This window comes from Anopheles cruzii, chromosome 3 (assembly GCF_943734635.1).
Source record: "Anopheles cruzii chromosome 3, idAnoCruzAS_RS32_06, whole genome shotgun sequence".
Classification (NCBI taxonomy): Eukaryota; Metazoa; Arthropoda; class Insecta; order Diptera; family Culicidae; genus Anopheles; species Anopheles cruzii.
In genome coordinates this window covers 12699249-12720722 of record NC_069145.1, presented here as the reverse complement: position 1 = coordinate 12720722, position 21474 = coordinate 12699249, and the positions used below count along the sequence as shown (strand labels likewise).

Below are 21474 nucleotides of genomic sequence, written 5' to 3'. Positions count from 1 at the left end.
TACCGCAAAACAAAAAAACGAATCACCTTAAATCCCCGTCGCGAGGTGGTGCGGGGCTAAGAAGCACCCGATCACCCAGCGGTCTGAAAGTCCCACCGTGCACTGTGCGGGGTGGATTTTTAAATCCACCTTGACGCGGCGCGCATGATGCAGAAACGAGTTTACGTTCACCGGGCCACCGCGGGGGAATTACCAGGCCCGACGCAGACGAGACTCGCGCGTACTCGCGCACCGGACCGGGGGATCGGGGCCACTACATCAAAATGATTAGCGCCGTCGGCCGTCACCGTTCGGTCGATACTAAAACAATATCTTCGTGGAACTAACGATCCGGCAACCTTCGGAACCATGAATCGACATTATGCTCGCGCACGAACTTGAAAACAACGCCAGCCCGTGACCGTGATCACAAACAACCACTCGGAACCTGTGCCAGCCGGATGGAAAGGGGACACCGAAAATTGATAAGAATCGCCGAGGGGAATGACGGTAGTGTTGGGTCTAAAGTCTAAGTCCTGGGGACCTTTACATGTCAGTGGGTCAAACCGGTGGATACAAGACATCTGGCTAGAACGAGAGAGAATAACCGACCACAACACATAAGGCTACTAAAAACCGAATTATGGAAAGCACATCAAAACGCCAGCGTAAGGCGTAAGCCGACGGACGGACTTTGACGTCGGACGAACGTGATCTTGGTTCGGTTGTCAACGGCAGCTGGCAGCTCAAGTATGTGCGTGCGAAGAGATGCTGCACCTCGCGGGTTAAAATCTAACGAGTTCTCCGCCAATGGTAATCGGTTCGGAGTCGGTTCGCCGACGTCGGGGTGGTGAACGGGCCTCCGCGCCGTGTTCGTCGCTGGAGGCTTTCAAGTTCAAGTGTAAAAGCAGCGCACAATTGGAACGAGAGTGACTGGTGCGGCGGGACGGCAAGGTCACAAACTACCCCCCGCGACGGTTTTCGGAGCTCCCCCGGTTCGACACTTGGCGAAGGTCGCGCCCTTGGGTCGCGACCCATTTCAATTAAAGATTGCTGGATTACGGTTTTCGGTTTCGAATTCTGACCGAAAGAACTATCGGCCGTCGGCTCCAACCGGTCGTGCGGTCGGTCCCCCCCCCGTCAAGGTTGGTCCTTTAACGACCCTGGCCCGATGTGGTAAAAGGGCCCCGTGATTGGCGTGTTGACGCTTTTGATTACAAATCGCTTCATAATGAGTTGCTTTGGGGTGTCCCAGTTTGCGCTATCGTTGAAATCTCCGGCATATATTTTCGGAACGCGGCACAAAATGGCACCACGACCGGGCGTCTAGGGTCTGCAACGCGCATGTGTGTTGACAGCGGGAGAGCTGCCCGATGGCTAATGGATGCTCATTAGCGGGAGCCAGTTGTCGGGTGGGTGCGAAAAACGTGTCGCCTGTGACGTGGCACGGTGAGAAACAGAACTGCGGCGTGCGACGTTCTAAGCCCTTTGAATGGCCCAACGCCACACTCCGGTTACTTACTGTGTGTTTGTTCTTCCGCGGACTTTTGGAGGTCTAATTGGCCGATGTCCGGGTAATGTTGTGCCCGGGGTAATTGGATCATTCAAGCGCCTGCGCCGTCTGCCACAATCAGCGACCCCCTTCTGGCTGGCTGGCTGGCTGGTTGGCGAGAAGTTAATGATCACTATCTCAGCGACCTTTACTTGACCGTGTGGCAGTCCTTTGTGGCGAGGGCCTTCAAGCCCACAATGGCGATCAAGTCGTCTCGGTCGGTCGGCGATCGTGCGTCTCCGTGGTCCTTTGGCCCGTCGACTCCTGATTGTCGCCCGCGTGGAGACATTTAATTAGACACCCGCTGCAAGCTGGCACGACCCCAGTGCCCAGTGCCCAGCGCCGTTCGCCCTACGATTTGACCCTTTTGACTGCTACCGATACGACGGCGGCCGACCCGACGAGCTGGGTGATAAATGGGGCTCGTTTTTTTCTTTTTGCTGCTGCTCCCGGTTTACGGATTCACAAAACTGGTCCGATCGGCGAACAAGTTTCGATCGGCCGGATTGGTGTGTTGTAATTTTGGATCGCACCTTGGAAACTGGCTGTCGGTGCAATTGGGACCCCCCCGTCCTGATTGCTTTATCGCAATATTTACTGTTACGGTAATCGCCTGCATGTGGCGAATAGTGTCTCCGTAATTAAATATTATCTCACAATATATTGCGTATCGATCCGATAAACCGTAGCTAATTGTTGCGGCGAAATGGCAAATTGAATTCGTTCACCTTAAACTTCAAAGAAAATTGTTCAGAACGCTTCCGAATCGGTTAGCGTTTATTAGGTAACAAGTTAATGGTTTTAACGCTCCTGTTAACATTGACCACGACTGGCGACCGGCCTGAAATATCATCGGTCAGACGCATTTCACGGAGCCCGCCACACAGTGCGTAACGCAAGTAAATTGCGCCCGGTCGCACTAAACTACGATATTAATCGTAATTGTGTGTGTCCGCGCGAACGCGGATCGATGCGCGATTTTTTTTCGCCCGCCGCAGCATGGCGGCGCTGCATCGCGCGCGATTTCGCTCTCGATCGCGGGCCCCGGCGGTGGATCGGTGCGTTCGTTTGTTCATTAATGTTCCGTTGACCTAAATACACCTATTATTCGTTGACCCCGGTTTGGCTGATCATTTTGTGGAGTGAATTCTCGTGCGCGGCTTGCGCTCGCGCACGACCGAAGCGCCTGTATGCGTGTTTACATACTGCCCCTGTGTGTGTGTGTGTGTGTGTATTTTGCGCGCGTGTTGCGTGCACGTTTTCTCCTCGACCGATCGAACAATCGACATCGACGATCCCGCGCGAACCGGAGCCAGTCACCGGTCCGGGGGACTCGTACAGTCGAACCTTCGGGTCGCCAATTCATCCACCAATCAGCACGTGTTTGGTGGACGTTTGCAATAGATCCTTTTTTTCTTTTTCCTGTAGTACATTCACACTGCGACAGAAAGATGCTAAAAGAGATTGGTGACAGAAAATTAATTTCTATTCGACTCTATTTTATCAATTTTCCAAGCATAGGTTCGAGTGTAGCGCATGGTTGCACTTGCTGCAGCATTGCACATTGCGTGGCCCGTGTTACCGATGGTCATGGTTGTGGTGGCGACGCTGCGCTTGTACTCGGTGCTCCCCTCAGAAAATCTGACCTTTCAGTAGAATCATAAATAATCAAAACCAAGAAGTTTATGATGACGCGATGTGACGATGACGATGTGGGGCTCGCTTCGAAGGGTTCGTGGCCCGAGGGCGAAACGAGATCACCGTTCGGCCAAGCGCGGGAAAGCTCCTGACCTGACAGCAGGACGCGTGGCCCCTGCCGTAAAGGATAACGAGTTTCGTCCGGCCGAATCACGGAGCTTACAATGCTCGATCTGGGGCGGGCGAAATTAATTTACATACACACACACACAGCATATACACGGATCGGCCGTCCGGCGGCGTGTTTACAGTGGACCACATTTTCTCGCGCATTGTGCCGTCTCGCTGGGCCGCTGATATCGTTGGCGGTGTGGCACCGTGGGACGATAACTTCTTCACTGTCAGTCAGCTCGAGCGGCGAGCTAATTTTTTTGGTCTTTAATCAAACATTATTATGCAAGTCCCCCGCCGTACGCGGCCGTTACGCGCCGCGCCATTTCACGTGCTTGTGGGGGCCCCATTGTAAAAGTGTCACTGCGCGCTTATCACAGGCTGGTGATGTTGTTTTATTTCGCTACAGTAAGGCACTTTGATTCGTGCTCCGTGGTGGGATCCGTGGCGGCAGATGTCCGCCTTAAATCGCGGTGGTTCGCGAGGGCTACGATCGAATAAAAAAATATCAGACACATCGAAAGAATGTCGGTTAGAAAGAGTGACTCATCATGCCTTACCGATGCACCGATGGATGGACAGTAAAGAACGCAAACCGCAGCCGTTTTACGAGCCGTCACCTGTGTGTTCAGAACGCGATGCGATACCATCGTACTCGCGGTGCCGCCGAGTGGCAAAATGTCGTAATGCTTCCCGTGCACTTGGCCCGTTGATTTCCATTTATCACTGCAATAGCCTGGGAACCTGCGCACAACCGTTAAGGCCGACGCGCCACCTTCCTAAATGTCAGAGCTGTTAAGCAAAAATGGCTTTCTTTGAAATTCGTAACGTTTTACGTGGCTGCATGATTGCCGGAACGTCGATGAAGGTGTAAAATATTTATGAGAGGCCAAATATGCTTTCATTGGGCCGCCGCGCCGTGCCGTGACTCATCCTTACGAAGCAACGCCGGGCGCCCTGAGTAATGTTCCAATTAATTGCCGTGCGCCGCTCGATCACTGTTCACGTTCGTTATAAATGTGTTAACAGTCGGTGAACATAACGGCGTATCGATTTATTGCCCTTCATAGGGCCACAGATTTTTTCTACCACCGCAACGGCCGGGCTTTCGGGTATCGCCTAGCGACAGTTCACATTTCGAATGGTAGATTTAAGTAGTGTTAGTAGTAGCATAATATTTGGTCATAGCGTGATTTATCAATTAAGATAAGCGATGTTAATTATTTCCAACTCTTAAGACTTAAATGCATACTATTTACAGTATTCCCATAAAATGTGTCAAAATGCTTGGAAGAAGTTCGCACCTCATTTCGCATTGTAACGTAAGCCTAGGTGAGGTGAGTTTTAATAGTTCCATTTTAGTTATTGAATCATGGAGGTCGGTTTAAGATTGATTTTGTTTGAACTTGTTCTGATTAATTCGAAGTTTTGAATTTTGAAGACAAACTGCATATGCCGAGCAAAGGTCTTAGTGCTGCTGCCTTCTAAATGAGTAATTGGTTCTCTACTTTCAGTGTTCACATTTTTAAAATCATATAGTGTCCTAAAAAACTTTACCATTTTATTGTAGTTTTACTTATGTGACTTATTACTACATGAGTGTTGGGAACCTTTCAATGTACCCTGAAACGGTTCAGACAAAATAGCGGCTGATTTTGAGCCATTTATATTAATTTTCGTCTTTTGACAATTCTTTATCGTAGGAAGTTAAAAAATAGAGAAACGATTCGTTTGCAGTCTATGACAAAGTCTCGACTACTGTTACAACCTTCAACTGCAAATTAGTGGCTCGATCGTAAAGTTTCAAGTAAATTGAAGCTTTCTAATGCTTCTTTCCGGCATTGTCGCCGGCAAAATGTTTGCAAAACGCAAACACATGCTCAAGTTTGCTCACGAATACTGCTCATAGTTCAAAAATGTTTTGTATTTGCTCGCTCCGGCCGTATTTCAACGTCGGCTCGGAACGGAACACACGACGGGTGCCCGATCGGGCGGGCAAAGCAATTACATTACTCCATTTGTTGTGTTACAAAATTTGCAAGCCCTCTCCACGATCTATTTTCCGCCGCAATCATCACCGCATGGCAATAAGCAGTGCCTTCGGAGCAGTACACCTGCAGTGAGAGGACACGTTTTCGCGCGGGAACAATATGTGACCGGACAAGAATGTGGACCGGAGAGCTCCCTGCGTAAGTGTGTATGGTAATTTCGTGTGTCAACATCGTATCGTTGATAAGCAGCGCCAGCCCCCTAGGCAGGCCTAGGTGGCCAGGGGCGAGGGTGACAAATACGCCATCACCGGCGCCTCCGAGAGCAGCGGGGGGGAGCCAAGGGTTTCTCCCCCTCATCGCACGCTGATGCACCGGTTGGCTTAGAAACCCTGTCGGCTGCCCTCAAATATTATCACAATCTTCAAAATTGACCGACTACACGAGGGGATGAAATATGAGACAAACAAATACACCGGAATGCGGCTGAAGGTGAACCGCGGAGATGGACGAAAGATTTCTGCCGGCGCTAATTAAAAGATAACATTTTCATATACATATACCTAATTTATTGCCTCGGTGAGTGACAATGGCAGTCCAAGGTCGGTCGGTGGACGGTACAGCATCAGGCATCAGCAGCCGCGCAATTGATATCGCAACGTAACGCATAGCAATGAAACTTGTCCATGGCGATTCGAACGATGATAACACGCGGCGTGTCGCCGCGTATGCAATTTGGGTACGGCCAAATTTTGTTCGGAAATGTAACCTTTTGCTCAATGCGATTTCTTGCTGTTGGCACGTGCAGCACAATAGTCGGATGTCGGGTCGGTTGATCGTGGAAATGATACTGAAAGTCGTCAGGAAAATGAAATACATCACCCACCCACCCGCCGGGAGGATGAATGAAACATGTTCTTTCCTCAGGCACCGTTGGGCATCGGCATTGGATCGGCAAAAACGGTCCGGGCGGAACCGTCATCTGGAAATTGTAAAAACGTTTGCGGTTGTGCTGACGTCGAATGTGGCACCGGTGTGCCGGAGTTCATTCTGATGCCCACATTAGCTGCTGGCTATTTTTGCATAAGACACCCGCCATTAGCCAGATTGGACATTGATTAGTGTCATTTTTCCCATCGTTTGTCGCGCACGTGAGGCCGTCGGGTGAGGATGGTAAATTTGCAACCACCCGGTCACCCGGCACTGTCCCTCCCGAAGGGTCACAGCCGCACGCGTCGCACAGTAGTTAGCTGCGGCAATCTAGATTTTCTACCGGAGGCGAAGAGGAAACAAGAACGATCGACGACAGCGGCCTTCCCTCTTCTCTTGTCCGTTTGTTTGTTTGTTTAGCTCAATTGTTTCGGTTCCGTTATCGGCTTTCCGTGCTGCGACAACTGGCCATGCGTGTGGTTGTTGGTGGGGTAGAAAATCCGGCTCCCCACGTCGGACGTGGTCAGAAAGCGAAAACGCAGGAAAGCGGCACGTTGTCGGAAATCGAGATTTTCCTGTACATCGGAAGCCCACATTACACAATAACGACGATGATGTGCTGCTGCTGCTGCTGATGGCCCGGCTACGGGAGCAGCACGAGCGTCGGGAGGGAGTGCAAATCGTAATCAGCGCTACACCAGGCCGCGGTTCGTCGATGGCCAAGGTTCGGTGGCGTGTGACAGGGCGTACTGTCGCATGCATAAATACGTAGTCGGAAATTTACAACGCGCACCCGCGGGGCTGGACCCCGAGCCCGGGTTCGTCCAGATGACCGACCCCGTCTCACGCAAAGCGTGACACGCTTCCCGCCGAAGTGGAAGTAATGAATAAGGCAGTGTGGCATAGATTTATTGCTCGTGATGCGTCAACGAAACCCTGAGTTCTGGGGCCATCATCAATGGAGGAGGCAGACACTAGGGCAGCTTTCGGCAGTGAAAAGCCGACCGATAGAGTAGTAATTACGATACACAAATCATTTTTGCGCGAATTGCGCAAAATGTATGCCGCTTTCGGTGGCCAGCTGCCAATTGTCGTGTTTTATTTCGTGTTGCTGCTTCAAATACGCGCGGAGTCTCGTAGTATCCGTGTTGTACGTTCAACATCAAGTTTTTATTTTTCCGATAAGTATAGTTGTTTTTTATCATTTCATTTAGCTAGCGCCCTCATGCCGGTGCTGGGCCACTCATTTTCTTTCGCTCTCGCATTGCACTACGCGGATACAGATACACTCATTTAAATACTTGGAATGGACCACTCCCCGATCTATTCCCCTGATATTAGACTCGACAAAACGGAAACCATATTTAACTATTGCAATCAATATACTCTATTGAATTAGAGAACAGTTTCTTATGTTACCGACCATCATCATCAGCTCCACAGCTCAAAGTGCATAGCTCGCAAAGTGTGTATCAACGAGTAGACACCGAATATTCGACCACTGGGTCTGGGTTCGCATTCCCTCCATCGAAGGGTCATTAGTGCCCCCTCACGTCTATTGCTACGCTAAACAATTGTTAAACAATCACTCTCGCTGCTTTGGCCCACCATATCCGTGCCTTCCCTCTGTTCTCTTTGTCTGTTGTGCGATCTACTACGTGGTCCGCTCGTTGGGTAGATTATCGTGTGTAGAAAACCTTGTAATAAAGAGTCTTGGGACGCCACAAGCTGTAGGAGTTGTCAAACTTGAGCAAATAGGTCCCTTCACCCGGGTAGGTGTGCGAACCGGCGTACACCTCCTGGTGACACTCGCGTCGATAGATCGGGATGATGATGGAAATAGGATTCCGGGGTCCGACCATTCGACTGCTGCTCACCAGTTGGTTGCCGGGGGCCGGGCCGCACTCAAGGTCTTCGGCGCAGATTACCTCTGAAAGTTGAAATTCATCATTAGACCACTCCTAACTGCGCCACGAGCGGCTGGCCATACCTTCGTCTTCCTCTATCGTATCATCGTCTTCGTCGCTTTCGCTGATGTGCACCGATACCTCGGTCGTTGGCGGTTTGCCCCACTCGAAGTACACCCCGAAACCGATGTCGTAGTTATCCGTCGCAAACTCCCAGAACAAACAAGAACCGCCTTCGTGAGTTGGAACTTTTACCTACGCACGCAAAAAATAGTGCCGTTACGCCAAGTCAATACGACCAAAGCCACCGGGAGCCCGACTGCTTACCGTCACCGTGTCACCGTGGTTCACGCGAATCACACCGTCACCCTTTCCGGCCGTCACCTCCTGTTTGAACAGTTTTATGTCCGCCTTAGTCCACATGTTTGCCGGGCTGATGACTGCGTAATCTGGAAAGTTGGTAGCAAACTTTGATTGATCGCAAAAACGAGGGAATCCATTTTGAAAAGGGGAACCAACCTCCGGAGTCGTTGTCACTGTCACATTGTTCCTTAAACTCGAATTGACTGCTTTCTTTTGCGTTAGAGTTTGCGACGAACGCGTCCTGTTCGTTGTTACTGGTAACGGTTCCAGCGCCCACACCGGGCGAGTTCTCGACGTCCCCGTCGGCCCCTTCGTCTCCCTTCAAGCGGCTGTAGTTCGTAGCAACCTGTGCCTGCAGCTGCTGCATGTACTGGTGATAGTGTTCGTTCTGCAGCTGTCGAATCAGCACGGCCTGCTGTTCGGGGTTGCCAGGAAACTGTATCTCGGCGTACTCCTTGAACTGATGGTACGTCTGCTGATTCAGGGCGTCCTGCAGTTGGCGCCGCTGAAGTTCCTCGCGATTCTTCTCGTCCTCGATCCGCTGCACCTCCGCCATCCGCACCTTTTCTGCCGCCTGTGCCTCATTGCGCTGGATTTGCTCCTGCTCCGCTTTTCGCAACTTTTCCTCCTTGTCCTTCTTGATCGCCTCGACAAATGGTTTGAAAAGAGGGCACAGGCGATCGAGCAAATCGATGAAACCTTCCATCGCCTGCAGCTTCGTGATCGTACCGAGTTGCTGCCACGCGATTCTTCTATCTTTACCGATCACGTCAAACATGCCCAATGGCGGGGCTTGCGAGAGGTCCAGCGGACCGTGCGCTGCCTGCTGCGTGAAGGCTACGAGCTAAAAAAAACGGAAACTCCGATTGTTAGACCGACCACTCCGACTTCGACACCGAACAACGGATCGCACTTGCCTTCAGATTATCCTCGTAGCTCAGGTGAATCGCTTTGCCGGACTTTTCTGTAAAGAGCAAAGAAAAGGCTTTCGTTATCTTTGCTGCCACTGGTGCGCGCGATGCGAGAGACCCTACCCTTGTAGAAACTACAAGCCAACTTGTACAAGTCCTTCAACGGTAAGTTCCATTTGAGGATTTTACTGTTCTCGTCGTTTGTACTCGCACCATCGCTGAGTGAAAGATCTTTCAAGGAAAGCTCAATACTATCCGAACTTATCATTGTAGCCATCGCGGTGGCAGCGAAACCACTTCCATGAACTAAGAACCCAAAACTGGTACGGCACCACCGGGAGAAGCACGAGCAACACTTTGTTGATTGCGGGCAACTTTTCGAACCCTTGCTCTAATACCGTGACGCCTACGGCCGATCTTTAGCACCTTCCGCTGTTAAATTTTACACGTAAGGAGTAGAAAAATATTCTAAGGTTCTTCCACTTCGAGTTTTGGTGTCATCATTCGTTCTGAAGTAGGTGTCAAAATTTTCACCGAAACAGAAACATTTGTTGATTTCTGAACTGTCACTTTCCCCATTGTTGTCAAATGACGTAGTATTTTCCAACTGGATTTTTCACACTGGTTTACTTTACAGATTCTTCTTGATTTTCACAACGAAGAAAAGAGTTAAATATAATAAGAGTTTTTTGGAAGTAAAATTTCAGTTCAACTTAATCGGATGGCAGGTAAAAATGTTTCGTCGATTGCTGTTACTCACGGAAGGACTTAGAATAGACATCTCGCAGTTGATGGTAGAATAATCGATGTTCACTTTGAAGGATTGTTTTGTTTTCTTTACGATCGTTCTGGTGCGAATTCTGCGTTCCGTTGCATTCCGAAAGATCCTACCATGAGTGATAAGAGAAAGGCAAATCCGGACCGGGTAACTAACGATACTCCCGAGACACGTGAAATTCTCGTTCCAGCACTGGTGCTCAATACCGATCCGAAAGTCGTTACCAAAGCGTCCGAGTTGCTGGTGCCGATCGACACGGATGTGGTAGAAAAAAACCTCAACAAGGTCTTGGAGGCAGTGAAAACCGTTGATCAAACGTGCGACTTCAAGGGATGCAAACAAAAGACGAATCTCGTCGGGACGGACTGCGGTCACTGCCGGGAGCGATTCTGTTTCAAGCACAGCCTGCCGGAAATACACGGTTGCGGTGAGGCAGTTAGGCGAAAGGAGCGCGAAGAGTTCCTGCATCCTATCACGGGAAAGGCGCGTCGAGAAAGGGAAGACAAGCAGAAAGCTCAAACCCGCCTATCGCAGAAACTGAAACAAATGTCGCTCGAACGAAAGCAGAAACCTACCGGAGGCGGTGCGAGCAGTTCGAGTCGTGGAGGAAGCAGCGCTGGCAGAGGAAAGAAACGAACGACCTCTTGAACTCGCCAAACTATTGTTTCGCAAAATTATTATTTATTTACGTTTCTTAAGTGTAAGAAGATGAAGGACCGTGCGCCGTTCAGCAACCAATAAATTCACGCTACTCCGTAATTGTAGGTTTGAATGTTACTTCCCACGCGAGCGTGTTTGCGGGTCCTCAAAACGGGACGAAATAGGTGTCTATTACCGGGCGAAGGGGCCTTACGGTACGTAGTTGGGATTTTTTCGCAAAATGCAGAATCCTTCCATGATAGGGGTGAGTGAAATGTACTCCTCGGTAGCTAATTCGGCCCGTTCGCCCATCGCCAACAGCACGGGTGTGGTGTGCGTCTGGAATCCGGTGATGGTTTTCGGTTTACCCGCTTGTCCCACTACGTCGACGGCCTGCGAGGAAAGGAATGAGAGTAAACTTATATTTGTATCACCTAGTCAAATAACACGTTAAGCGTACGAACCATTCCGACACGGACGGGTACGGGGCATGAGTTTAGATCTTCGGTGAAGGTGATCAGCATGCGCGGTTGCATCGCAGTTGTTAGCGTGTACAACAAATAGTGGGACTTTCCGAGAATAACTGAAAAAGGAGCATTAATTAGATTCGAACAATGAATCAAATCGCCCGAGAACCGTTTACTTACTATTTTTAACGTCCAGGAAAGAAACGAGAGCTGCCATCAGACCGGCCACTGCCACCGGGCTCATCAGCTGGCGATCGCTGTGGTAGGGGCTGATGGTGAACGTGCCCTTACCGAGATGGGTCAGTCCTTGGGCGATGCGCACCATAAACAGATTGTTGGGATCCTTTGCGTGGTACTGCGCCAGCTGACGGAGCATCGAGGCGAGGCGGGCATTGTTCGTCCCGGCACCGACCAGCCCCATGGCGAAGATGGCGTTATGTGCCACCTCGGCATCACTGTCGTGCGAGAATTTGCTCAACGTATCGAGGATATTGAGTTTCGGGTTCGACACGGAAATCAATCCCAGCGCCAGGGGAACGGCGCGGCGAATGCAGGGTTCGCAGTAGCGCAGCAGATTGCCGAACGATCGGAACGCCATCTCGGCTCCAATCTCTTCGCCCATGGCAATCAGCGCAATACCAAGCACGGCCACCGCCTGACATCCGGACAGATCCTTCTCCTTGTCCTCCTTCTCTTTTGCTGATGATTCTTTCGGGTCCCTCTTCGAGGCTGGCTCTTCCCCGGACGTGGAAGCCGGTTCGTAGTGCTCCGAGCAAAGGTGCAGCAGCTGCTGGATCTTCAGCACGTTGCCAGTGCCGGCATACGCACAGATTTCCACCATCGTGGTGGCCATCGAACGGAACGGTTCGGCTACAACCTCCAGGGCGGCCGTAATCGCCTCGCCGGCCTCCTGCCGACCGAGGTACACCAGTCCGAGACCGAGGGGAAGGAAGCGAGCGTAAGTGTCCTTCAGATCGGCCTCACTTCGATCCATGATGACTTGCAGCAACACTTGCGTCACTTCACTGTTGCACGATCCAACGGCGATCATTCCGAGCGCCAGGGCCGCTATGCCCATAACCTCCATCGTCGATCCCGTGCGCCGTTCCGGGCTAAACACCGAACCAATCAACTCCAGCACCACCAGTCGGTTCGAGCCGGCATACGCCAAACCCAGCCCGAGGATAGCCCCGATTCGCATCGTACTGTTCTGGTGCAGCACGTAATCGGACAGCAGAGCCAGTGCCGGGTCGACTTCGTTCCGTACGCCACAGTTCACGATGCCGCACGCCAGCAGAGCGCCCGATTTGATGTAGTCCTCGTTGGAATACAGATACTTATCGATTGGCGTAAGACCACCGTCCACATCCCACAGGAGAATCAACCCAAGCGAAGCGGTTGCACTGAGCATTCCGTGCTCCTTGTTTTTGTACAGCCACTTATTTCCGTCCTCCATCAGCAGCTTGTCCTGCCCGAAGCCAGCGTTCACGAATCCGTTCACGAAGCTTGCGGCAAGGTTCTGGCGCGCCGAATCGATCTGTGAACCGAACGGAGCCCGCGAGTTGTCCAGATGCGACTTGTACACGTCTTCCGGAGTTTTCGGCTCCATGATATCCAGCTCGCGGGCCAGATTCAGGAAGTGATGATTTAGGTGCGAGTTGGACATAATCTCTACCAGATCGTCGTAATCGTTGCTGCCCTCGGGCAGCTCTAGGAAAATCTGCTGCCGACCCAGCATGAACGCCAGCTGCTTCTGCATCGCAACGTCCCCACAGGACATGAAGATCTCCTTGATCAGCTCCGTGTCGTTGATCATCATGGCCAAACGCATCGCTGGCGTGTGCTGCTTGAACTTGCGCGACAGATTCAGAGCGCACTTTAGCAAACTGACGTTCTCCGGTTCCGCCACGTACGGGACACAGCTTTGCAGGTAGAGACAGACCCGCGGATAAGCGCTCTCGTCCACGTAATTTTCAAGCAAGTCGAGCCGCTCGATTTCCATCAGCAAATCGCACGCTTCGGCCTCGGCATTGTGCGCCATGTTGTACGGTATGATCTGATGGATCAGCTCGATGAGACGGTTCTTGAACAGGTTGTCGGTTGACTCCGGCCAGTTGGATGCGATTTCGCCCGACAGATGCCGGACGTACTCGTGGCCCCACTCGCCAATGTTTTCCGTGCTGTTGTCGCTCAACAGTCGGTACACCAGACACTCCTTGCCGGTGCCCATCGTCATCGCCAGCACGGAGATGATTTCGGCGCACAGCTTCAACGTGTCGACGTCCTTCAGCTTTGCCGTCATCTTTTTGTGGATTTCTTTCATCGTCTCGTAATGTTGACGCATGAATTTCAGCGGCTTCGGCACGGAAGTCATCGAGGTAGTAGAGGCGCGTATCAAGTTCGCCATTGACTCAAGCGACGGGCGGTACAGCTCCGCATCGGCTTCCTGCAGCCGCTCGACGAGCATGTTCAGCTCATCCTGAAGCTGCTTATCTTCGTCGGACTATCGAGAGTAAAGGTAAAGGGGGATGCAAAAACATAAAAATTACCATGTTATATCCTTTCGCAGGACACGCTGAAGACCAAACAACGCAACAACCCTTTCGGGATGACGAGGCAAGTTCGTGTGCGCGGTTCTGGTTCGCCGCCGCCGCTTCTCACTTACCAGTTCCGTTTTTTCCTCATCCTTATCCTTGCCCTTTGTTTTCAGCACGGGTTCTTCGATTTTCTCGTTTGTGGACATCGTTTGCGTACACTACGACCGTTTGCACGACAAAAGTTACAATGAATTATAATCCGATCTTGCACCAGCGGACGATGAGTTGTTGAAACACTGTTGCTGTCAAAATTGAGGTTACCGAGTCGTTCGGCGAAGCTGCTCAGCTTGTGTATGACACATGGTACAGATTCTGAAGCCGGGTTGGGCAAGCCGCTTTGCCCCATTTAGGTTACCTAATAATTGTAGTTATGTCTACTACAGAAAAAAAGTAGACTCCATATCTATCACCAAAATAGAAATAGACAAAACCAACTAAAACTTAACTAATAATCTGAATTGTTATCGATCGAAGAACTGAACCCTGCCAACTAACTGGTTTCAATGACGGCTTGGATTGTCGACGAACGAATTGTATGGAAATATTGCACAAACTTTTTCGCAGGAAAATGCCTATTGTTTTTTCAACTGAAACTCGAAAGAAGTTACCAAATATTTCTTTATTACAAATTTGCTGACTGTGTGGAACAGATGCAAATGTTTTGAGCCCAAACGTTTGTTCACAGTCCTTCTGGAAACAATATTATTGGCGAAACTGTGTTGACTTTTTGAATCGAAGCGTCGTCCGTTTGAAGCGAAGCGTCGCTTGGCCGATGAAAGAAAATACAATGTTTAGTTGTCACCTCGGCGGAGGAAAACAGTGGATCGCGGATCACAAAGGCCGACAGAAAGGGGGAAGACAGAAAGCCGAAAGTATGTACTACCGAATTATGGATTAAAACTCGCGTCCGGTGTGGCCGTGCTACTGACGAAACATTCCAGGGGAAGTGTAAATTTAGCGTTCCAGCGTGCCGCGGACACAGTCGGTCAGCATCGCTCGAAGCGCATCCTCTGTAGCGGACTGTGAAAGCGAATTGGAGTCAGTTTTTCTCCCCAAAACAAAGGTGACCGATGTGTGTTACCGCTGTGTGTGCCTACGCCAAGGTCAGGGGTGTAAGAGACGGAAAGTAAAACCCCATCCATCTCGGCGACAGTTTGTCGGGAACACGGCGTTGCGAAGGAGAAAATGAGTCGACGTGTGGGATGACTAGAAAAGGTGCGTACCGGTGGTTTACCATCGCCTGTAAAGTGTAATCATTCCCTCGGAATGGCAGCGCGGGGCTACCGTATGTTCGGTTCGGTACTCGGTTGTTCCGCGGTTCGATAAGTGAGCCCGCTCCGTATGCCCGTTTTGAAAAATCGATACCCATTCAATGATTCTCGTGGGGTGAAAAGAAAACAGCGAGGCACGCAACCAGGCGGTTGTCGCGAGCGAAGAAAATGTGGCCCCATATATAGCATCTGATGCCGGTCACGAGTGAGTCACGGAGTCCTTGAACCCCGCGAACGACTACAGCAACGCTACATACTTGCGCGCCGCGTGATAGTGTCGCCGTTGGCAAACGATTTTACGATCCGACGAGATGAGCCATCGAGCTGTTATTGATCGATGATGGCTAAGTGAGTGAATGGGCCTGTGCATGGCGCGATAATGGCGTGGAATTTCTAAGCCTCTCATGATTCATCAACGGTTCCACGAATTTGCGACGGTTCGCGTGCGCCCCCCGTTCGGTGATATCACTGGGCCGCGCTTATCAGCGGCAGTGATGATTTTTGTGCACACTCCTTCTGACCGCCTGCAAACCGATGTGGCCCCCGCGAGATGGTGGTATGCGTGTTTGTTTGTACACAATGCCGTATGTTTTGATAGCTGGTACGTATGGATGCCGCGGATCGCGCGACACGATTCTTATCGTTGCGGACTTTTGGACCGCCAACAACTGATGTCTTCCGATGCTCCCGCCACCACGAATCGCAATCGGTTCCTGTTTCTTATCGTACGGCGTGGCCTAATCGAACGCGTCACTTGGCCGACGGGTTGCGTGGGTTGCCCAACAGGTGCCTCGTGTGTTGCCATAGGGAACGAAATTTAATATAATTGTCCTATTTTTACCCCCGTTTCCGGGCGGCCATTGTATTAATAAGACTGCCGAAACAACGCCCGGAGCTGGATTGGCGGGTAAAATAAGTAACCGTTTCGTTTCTGTTTTCCTTCATCATTCTCGTCCCCGGGTTACAGGGAGGATATTGGAACAAATCAATGTATCCGCTGAAGAATGCCTATTGCTGCAGCGCTTCGGCAACTCTTCAACCCAACCGTCGTCCATGTGCTAAGAAGCTGAAACATCAACACAACCGTAGTAGCGGCAAGCGGCGCAGAAAGCTCCCAGCATCCGCCATCCGCCGGCTGGTCCGACCCTCGCCAAGCATCGTCATTCGCGGCGCCGCCTTTTAAGCAGACGCTACTCCATCTGCGGCCTTCCCTTCACTTTGCCTCAGCCTCAGCGCAACCCCTTCGGATGGGACGATTTGGCTGCACGGCGCAAAGTAGAACAAAATGCGACAGTAAATCATCCCGGTTCGCACACACGCTGTCGCACCGCTCAAAGTGAAGAAGATTAACCACGAGGGAAAGAGAGCCTCCTCCAGTGGGGCGCCGTGGTTAACCGTAGTGGCACGAGTAGAATTAAGCTTCTAGTGATAAGACCCCTCACACACGCGTTCCGATTGCTTGTACATTCCGGCCGCGGCGCTAGTAGTGAGTTGGTCATTCTGTTCATAGCTCTGCCGGCCGTTTAATCGCCGGGTGACAAAATGCCGTTCTCTAGCAGCTTACAGTAAGCAGAGACGATTGCTAATCCGATAGCGGAGCACTCGGACCTAATGTGTACGGGTCTTTTCTTTTTTTTTCTCTCTCGCAGCAAGGTTATCAAGTATCCCCGGGCCGCCATCCGGACCATTCTGGTGGTGGTGAACAACATCTACTGCGTACCGACGTACTTGGTGTGGATGTTTTTGCTGTTGCCGCTCAAAAAGATACACCGATGCTACTACTACCGCATCGAGGGCATCCTGTTCCACTGGCTGCTGGCGAACGTGTCCATGTGGTCGTGGTCTGCCGGCTACGAAGGTACTTTCTCGGTGCATTTGCGCGTACCGCGGAAGTAATACATCCCTTTTTGTCCCCCAACTTGTAGTTGTCGAAATGGGCGACGACATTACGATGGCGTTCGATCGGCGCACGTTGGTGCTGGCCAACCACCAGAGCACCTCGGACGTGCCGCTCCTAATGGCGGCCTTTAACGCAAAGAAGGGTATTCTACCGAACATCATGTGGATCATGGACCGGCTGTTCAAATACACCAACTTTGGTGCCGTCAGTCTCGTCCATCAGGATTTCTTCATCGCTTCGGTAAGCCGCTAACCCCGCCGTGGTCGGCACTATCTGTGGGCCTTAATCAACGCCCCGTGACGTTGTACCTCTTCCACGCACCGTAGGGCAAAAATAATCGCGATAAGTCACTGCAGCAGCTGAAATCACATATACAAAAGTGCTACATACCGCGGAAACGGAAGTGGATGGTCCTGTTTCCCGAAGGCGGTTTTCTTCGGAAACGGAAGGAAGTCAGCCAAAGGTAAGCTAAGCGGGCGAACGTCGCCAGAACCGTCTGTTCAACGGGATGTGCCTTTTTTCGGGCTGCAGATTTGCAGAGAAAAACAATCTACCAGTATTAAACAACGTCACATTGCCACGCGTCGGTGCTATGAAAGCGATCATGGATATGCTGGGTGCGTCGGACATCACCGGTGGCACCGCTTCCGGTGCGGCTCAGGATGCAGCGAAACAATCGGAGAGCAACAGCACTATCATCCCTAGCGAAGCGATAGATCAGGACGACGATGATGACTGTGGTAATGAGGGGCGAGTGGCTGCAACTGGAGAAAGAACCGCTTCTGACTCTACCACTGTTGCCACTGTCCCGCTTTCCTTAGATAATTGTAAGGAAGCTTCGTACGCCATGCTGAACGGGCAGTCCGGTGGGTGCTTGGAGTACATACTGGACATTACGATTGCGTACCCGCAAGGCGTACCGCTAGATTTACCAAACATTGTGCACGGGATGCGTGACTCATGTCAGACGTTTTTATTCTACAAACTTTACCATAGTTCCGAGGTAAGTGGCTTCGACTTCCTGATAAACTGATTCGCACACGCACACCCTCGTTGTAGGTTCCTCACGAAAGCGAACACCTCACCCAGTGGCTGTACAATCGGTTTTACGAGAAGGAAAAGCTGCTGGAAGAATTCTACCGCACCGCGGCGTGGCCAGCGACCTGCACCATTCCGCCGACAGTGGTCCATCAGGATTTGCTTCGGTTTCTGCTTATCCATCTGTTTTTCATCACATCGACCTACGTTCACGTGCAGCTGATGTTGATGCTGGTCAACTACACCAACACTATGTACGTCTATTTGCTAAGCTAAATACCGGCGCCTAGAACCGCTGCTGCTGCTTCGTTCTTTCCGTTCTCTCTAATCTCGCGCAGTTCTGTCGAATGCTGGGCACACCGGTTCTCGCCCGTGTGCGCGGCTTGTTTCTAATGAAAATAACAAAACCAAATTACAAGTGAAAAAGACACAAAAAAGAAACCAACCAAGGTTGGTGGTCAGCGTTAATTGCTAATCTATTAGTCAACTCCCCTGCGTTCCCAGCTGATTACCCGTTACCCGTTACTCTGTAAGGTTAAGTCGTGTGGAGTGGAGTTAGTGGAGCACCCCGGGTTTTAAGGCAAAGCATCTTTGCAGCCGATCGGTCATCGGCGCGTGCGTAAATGGGGGCATGCCATTTTTCATCCCCTTGTTACCAAAGTGTCCCGCGTTCGTGAACGAGCTGAAAGCCCGTACGGCAGATTATGAATATACGTTCTACTTTGCTACTTTCTGCAACCGCGGCATCTGTCCGTCGCCCTAGAGCTTGGTGCCCACGTGAGCACGTGACCGTTAAATTGTGTTTGAAACGCACACAAGGAGTAAATGGAATGACGATTATTAAAGGCACAAAAAAGACACGGGGAAACGGAACTGCAACTACTTTAGTAGACAGTAAGTTAGGAAAAAGGTAAGAAAAAAACATAAAAACAAATCGACCCCCCCAATCGTGTGTATTGCTGTGTAAAAGCCCGTCGTCGGTTAAACGTAGAGCTGTGAATAAGGCAGCGCGTAGGCAGTGTTTCAGTCACCAGTAGCGTCACGGAAGTTCGAATCAGTAAGGAAGCTAGGATTTAAGGCTATAGTGTTGCTCCCGACGAAGATAGTGGCTTAGTTTTGCTGAGCATATTGCAGTTTTTCTTACCGCCACCGCACTGAAATACCGGAAGAACTGACAACGGATTCACACCACGGACTAAGGAGTGTTTTGTACCTTAGTAAGCGGAGACAGTGAGAGAGAAAGAGGGAGAGCGTCTGCCCGGTGGAAGGAATTCCGCCGACTAAAACCGACAGTGATTGTTGAACCGATGAAAACAGGTGGTTTACACGCTTTAACGTTACGGATGCTACAGTTTCTACCCTTTTCGCTTGCTCTGCTGGTGGGCACGGGCAGTCTCAGCTGTGGAGTGTCCATTTGTGGCGTTGCCCCGGAGGGCGGATCGGACTGTATATATATACTAGGGACACGTTTGTGTCCATGGGAGTAGGAAACAAAGAAACGCAAACCAAACCTTTCAGTGTGTGGGGAAAAAGCGCCCGCTCGAGGGGTCTTTACCATCCGTGCACCCCACGGAATGTAACCACCACCAGCACGGAGCATCCTTATTGGCAGCAAACAATATATTTCGCACGTGTGTGCATGTGTGAAACAAGTGTGTGTGTGTGTGTGGATCGATTGTAGGGATTATAACAACAAACACTGTAGCATTATTTGTGGGTTATTTAGTGTATAACAAGTTTCGTTTAAGAAAAAGATAACAAAAAAACAACACCGTCAGAGGGAAACCCGTTTTGGACCTTGATTTGACCACACACGGTCGTGCCGTTTACTTAATACGCCCAACGTTTGCTCATTATTCAACAGCGCAACACACAAACCGATCGTAGCCAGCCGCGATACGTATTTCCGCGGTTGCTATGTTTTGTGTCTGCACCGCGTGTGCTTTAAGGAGAACCGCGTGGATAGTCCCCCGTTGTCCCGTCACGACTTCGGACGGAGAGAGAGTTGTGAAGGTTTTCGATTTCTTTTCGAATAGACTACGACAGCAGCAATAAAATGGAAGAAATGGTCAACCATTAAAACATCCCGAACAGCTAACAACATATTTATCGCGTCGACGACTCTGCGCACCGTGGGTCCCCTCCGTCCGGTCCATCAAATCCGAAATGTACCAACTTGGCGCCGGCTAAGCGAGAGCCAAACTCTAGTGCATCTGCCAGCGTGGCCTCGGTGCCGTGGGACAGTTTAAATATGCATCCGGCTACAAAAGTGTCACCAGCTCCGAGACTGTCCCGTATCACTGCCGGTGGGTAGGTGCATTGACTGTACCAACGGCCTTCCGCATCGACGGCGACCGTATCACTGGAACCCCAAGGACAGATGACTGCGTAGTGGCCAGGATGCGATCGTTTGATGCCTAGTACCACCGCACGGGCACTATCGTAGTGCAGAAAGCGACCAAAATCCTTCCCAACAAAAACATAGTCGATACCCGCCACGAGCAGATCGAGGTTCGATGCACGCGGCTTCTCTAGCTCAACGGAAATCGTTATTTTCGACGTGTGCCCGTCGACGATGGCCTTGTTCCAGTGATCGATCCTTTCGATCATTCGTACGATCGCGGCTGTATTCCGTCTGCCCTGTTGAAGGGTAACAAGCAAGTATCGAGCTGTTACGATTCGAGCAAATCAAGCAAACGATGTGAAATGTACCTCAAAATGAATCCATCGATAGTCCGACAATTCGCACCGTGCGAAGTCTTCCACCGTCAGCTCCGGTAAGTTGGGATTGCTGTGCACGATCGTCCGTGTTCCGGTCGCTAGACTTAGCCACACCGTGGAAAGTGGAACCTCTGCATCGGGGTGGGACGCGCAGTGGCCGAAATCGATCTTCCTCCGTGCGAGGTCATCGCGAGCAAACTGGAATGTCGGCGAGTCACTGAAGGAAGCGAGAAGCTCACAGGGCGCCCCCAGGTTGGCGAGGACGGTACAGTTGTTCGAGGCGTTTCCTCCCCGTTGCCAGCGGCTGCTGTGGCACCGTTGATCTGAATCTTCTTCCGGGTACGTGTCGCACGTTTGTATGATGTCGATGTTGCACAGGCCGACACAAAGAATCTTTCTCCCCCGTTCCGAGGTTATCGAACTGTGCGACGTGGCCATGGAGAAACAATGCTGCCGATACAAAACGGAGGCGTTGATAGACATTATTGGCGCACGACATTGAAAAAAACAAACGTTTATTGATATATTTCGAAACGCTGATAGAGAATACTCTTTCTACAAAATTTTATATGTTAGTCTTTTAATCAGTTCCCTTCGTTCTCTAGTTCAGTACACTCTCAGTTC

The 21474-nt window shown here is 50.9% G+C and overlaps 5 protein-coding genes across 6 annotated transcripts; 2 read left to right on the top strand and 3 right to left on the bottom strand.

The window, feature by feature from the left end:
* Positions 1-7440: 7440 nt before the first annotated feature.
* On the bottom strand, positions 7441-9906 carry LOC128272139 (Golgi resident protein GCP60). The gene is made up of 6 exons (XM_053009889.1): positions 9563-9906; positions 9446-9492; positions 8685-9372; positions 8493-8614; positions 8249-8420; positions 7441-8188 (listed from the first exon to the last, which is right to left on the bottom strand). The coding sequence occupies exons 1-6, from the start codon at positions 9714-9716 to the stop codon at positions 7938-7940; spliced, it is 1434 nt and encodes a 477-aa protein (XP_052865849.1). The 5' UTR covers positions 9717-9906; the 3' UTR covers positions 7441-7937.
* Positions 9907-10322: 416 nt separating this feature from the next.
* On the top strand, positions 10323-11228 carry LOC128269663 (DNA-binding protein SMUBP-2). The gene has a single exon (XM_053007045.1). The coding sequence runs from the start codon at positions 10332-10334 to the stop codon at positions 10863-10865; it is 534 nt and encodes a 177-aa protein (XP_052863005.1). The 5' UTR covers positions 10323-10331; the 3' UTR covers positions 10866-11228.
* On the bottom strand, positions 10873-14124 carry LOC128269662 (26S proteasome non-ATPase regulatory subunit 2). The gene is made up of 4 exons (XM_053007044.1): positions 13989-14124; positions 11504-13826; positions 11321-11439; positions 10873-11249 (listed from the first exon to the last, which is right to left on the bottom strand). Exons 1-4 carry the CDS (start codon positions 14064-14066, stop codon positions 11067-11069), a joined length of 2703 nt encoding a protein of 900 aa, XP_052863004.1. The 5' UTR covers positions 14067-14124; the 3' UTR covers positions 10873-11066.
* Positions 14125-16236: 2112 nt separating this feature from the next.
* Positions 16237-20208, top strand: LOC128275468 (acyl-CoA:lysophosphatidylglycerol acyltransferase 1-like). Of its 2 annotated transcripts, XM_053013977.1 has the most exons (7): positions 16237-16756; positions 16841-17049; positions 17117-17331; positions 17418-17554; positions 17623-17831; positions 17913-18094; positions 18151-20208. In XM_053013977.1, the coding sequence occupies exons 1-7, from the start codon at positions 16734-16736 to the stop codon at positions 18403-18405; spliced, it is 1230 nt and encodes a 409-aa protein (XP_052869937.1). In that variant the 5' UTR covers positions 16237-16733; the 3' UTR covers positions 18406-20208. The 2 variants fall into 2 exon arrangements, with proteins under 2 accessions (XP_052869937.1, XP_052869936.1); XM_053013976.1 differs by having other exon boundaries at positions 17623-18094.
* LOC128269863 (ketohexokinase-like) lies at positions 19712-21288 on the bottom strand. The gene is made up of 2 exons (XM_053007268.1): positions 20842-21288; positions 19712-20769 (listed from the first exon to the last, which is right to left on the bottom strand). Exons 1-2 carry the CDS (start codon positions 21286-21288, stop codon positions 20236-20238), a joined length of 981 nt encoding a protein of 326 aa, XP_052863228.1. The 3' UTR covers positions 19712-20235.
* Between the last annotated feature and the right edge of the window lie 186 nt (positions 21289-21474).

Bases quoted from the DNA above. Each gene is read 5' to 3' on its own strand.
- LOC128275468 (XM_053013976.1), top strand. From the start codon at position 16,734: ATGCCGTTCTCTAGCAGCTTACA. The intron at 17,555-17,622 runs GTAAGCTAAGCG...TTCGGGCTGCAG, and splicing joins CGGAAGGAAGTCAGCCAAAG to ATTTGCAGAGAAAAACAATC. The intron at 18,095-18,150 runs GTAAGTGGCTTC...CCCTCGTTGTAG, and splicing joins AACTTTACCATAGTTCCGAG to GTTCCTCACGAAAGCGAACA.
- LOC128269662 (XM_053007044.1), bottom strand. From the start codon at position 14,066: ATGTCCACAAACGAGAAAATCGAAGAACCCGTGCTGAAAACAAAGGGC. The intron at 13,827-13,988 runs GTAAGTGAGAAG...TACTCTCGATAG, and splicing joins ATGAGGAAAAAACGGAACTG to TCCGACGAAGATAAGCAGCT. The intron at 11,250-11,320 runs GTTCGTACGCTT...CTTTCCTCGCAG, and splicing joins TACCCGTCCGTGTCGGAATG to GCCGTCGACGTAGTGGGACA.
- LOC128272139 (XM_053009889.1), bottom strand. From the start codon at position 9,716: ATGGCTACAATGATAAGTTCGGATAGTATTGAGCTTTCCTTGAAAGAT. The intron at 9,373-9,445 runs GCAAGTGCGATC...CGTTTTTTTTAG, and splicing joins GCTACGAGGATAATCTGAAG to CTCGTAGCCTTCACGCAGCA. The intron at 8,615-8,684 runs GTTGGTTCCCCT...CCAACTTTCCAG, and splicing joins CAGTGACAACGACTCCGGAG to ATTACGCAGTCATCAGCCCG.
- LOC128269663 (XM_053007045.1), top strand. From the start codon at position 10,332: ATGAGTGATAAGAGAAAGGCAAATCCGGACCGGGTAACTAACGATACT.
- LOC128269863 (XM_053007268.1), bottom strand. From the start codon at position 21,288: ATGGCCACGTCGCACAGTTCGATAACCTCGGAACGGGGGAGAAAGATT. The intron at 20,770-20,841 runs GTACATTTCACA...ACCCTTCAACAG, and splicing joins ATCGATGGATTCATTTTGAG to GGCAGACGGAATACAGCCGC.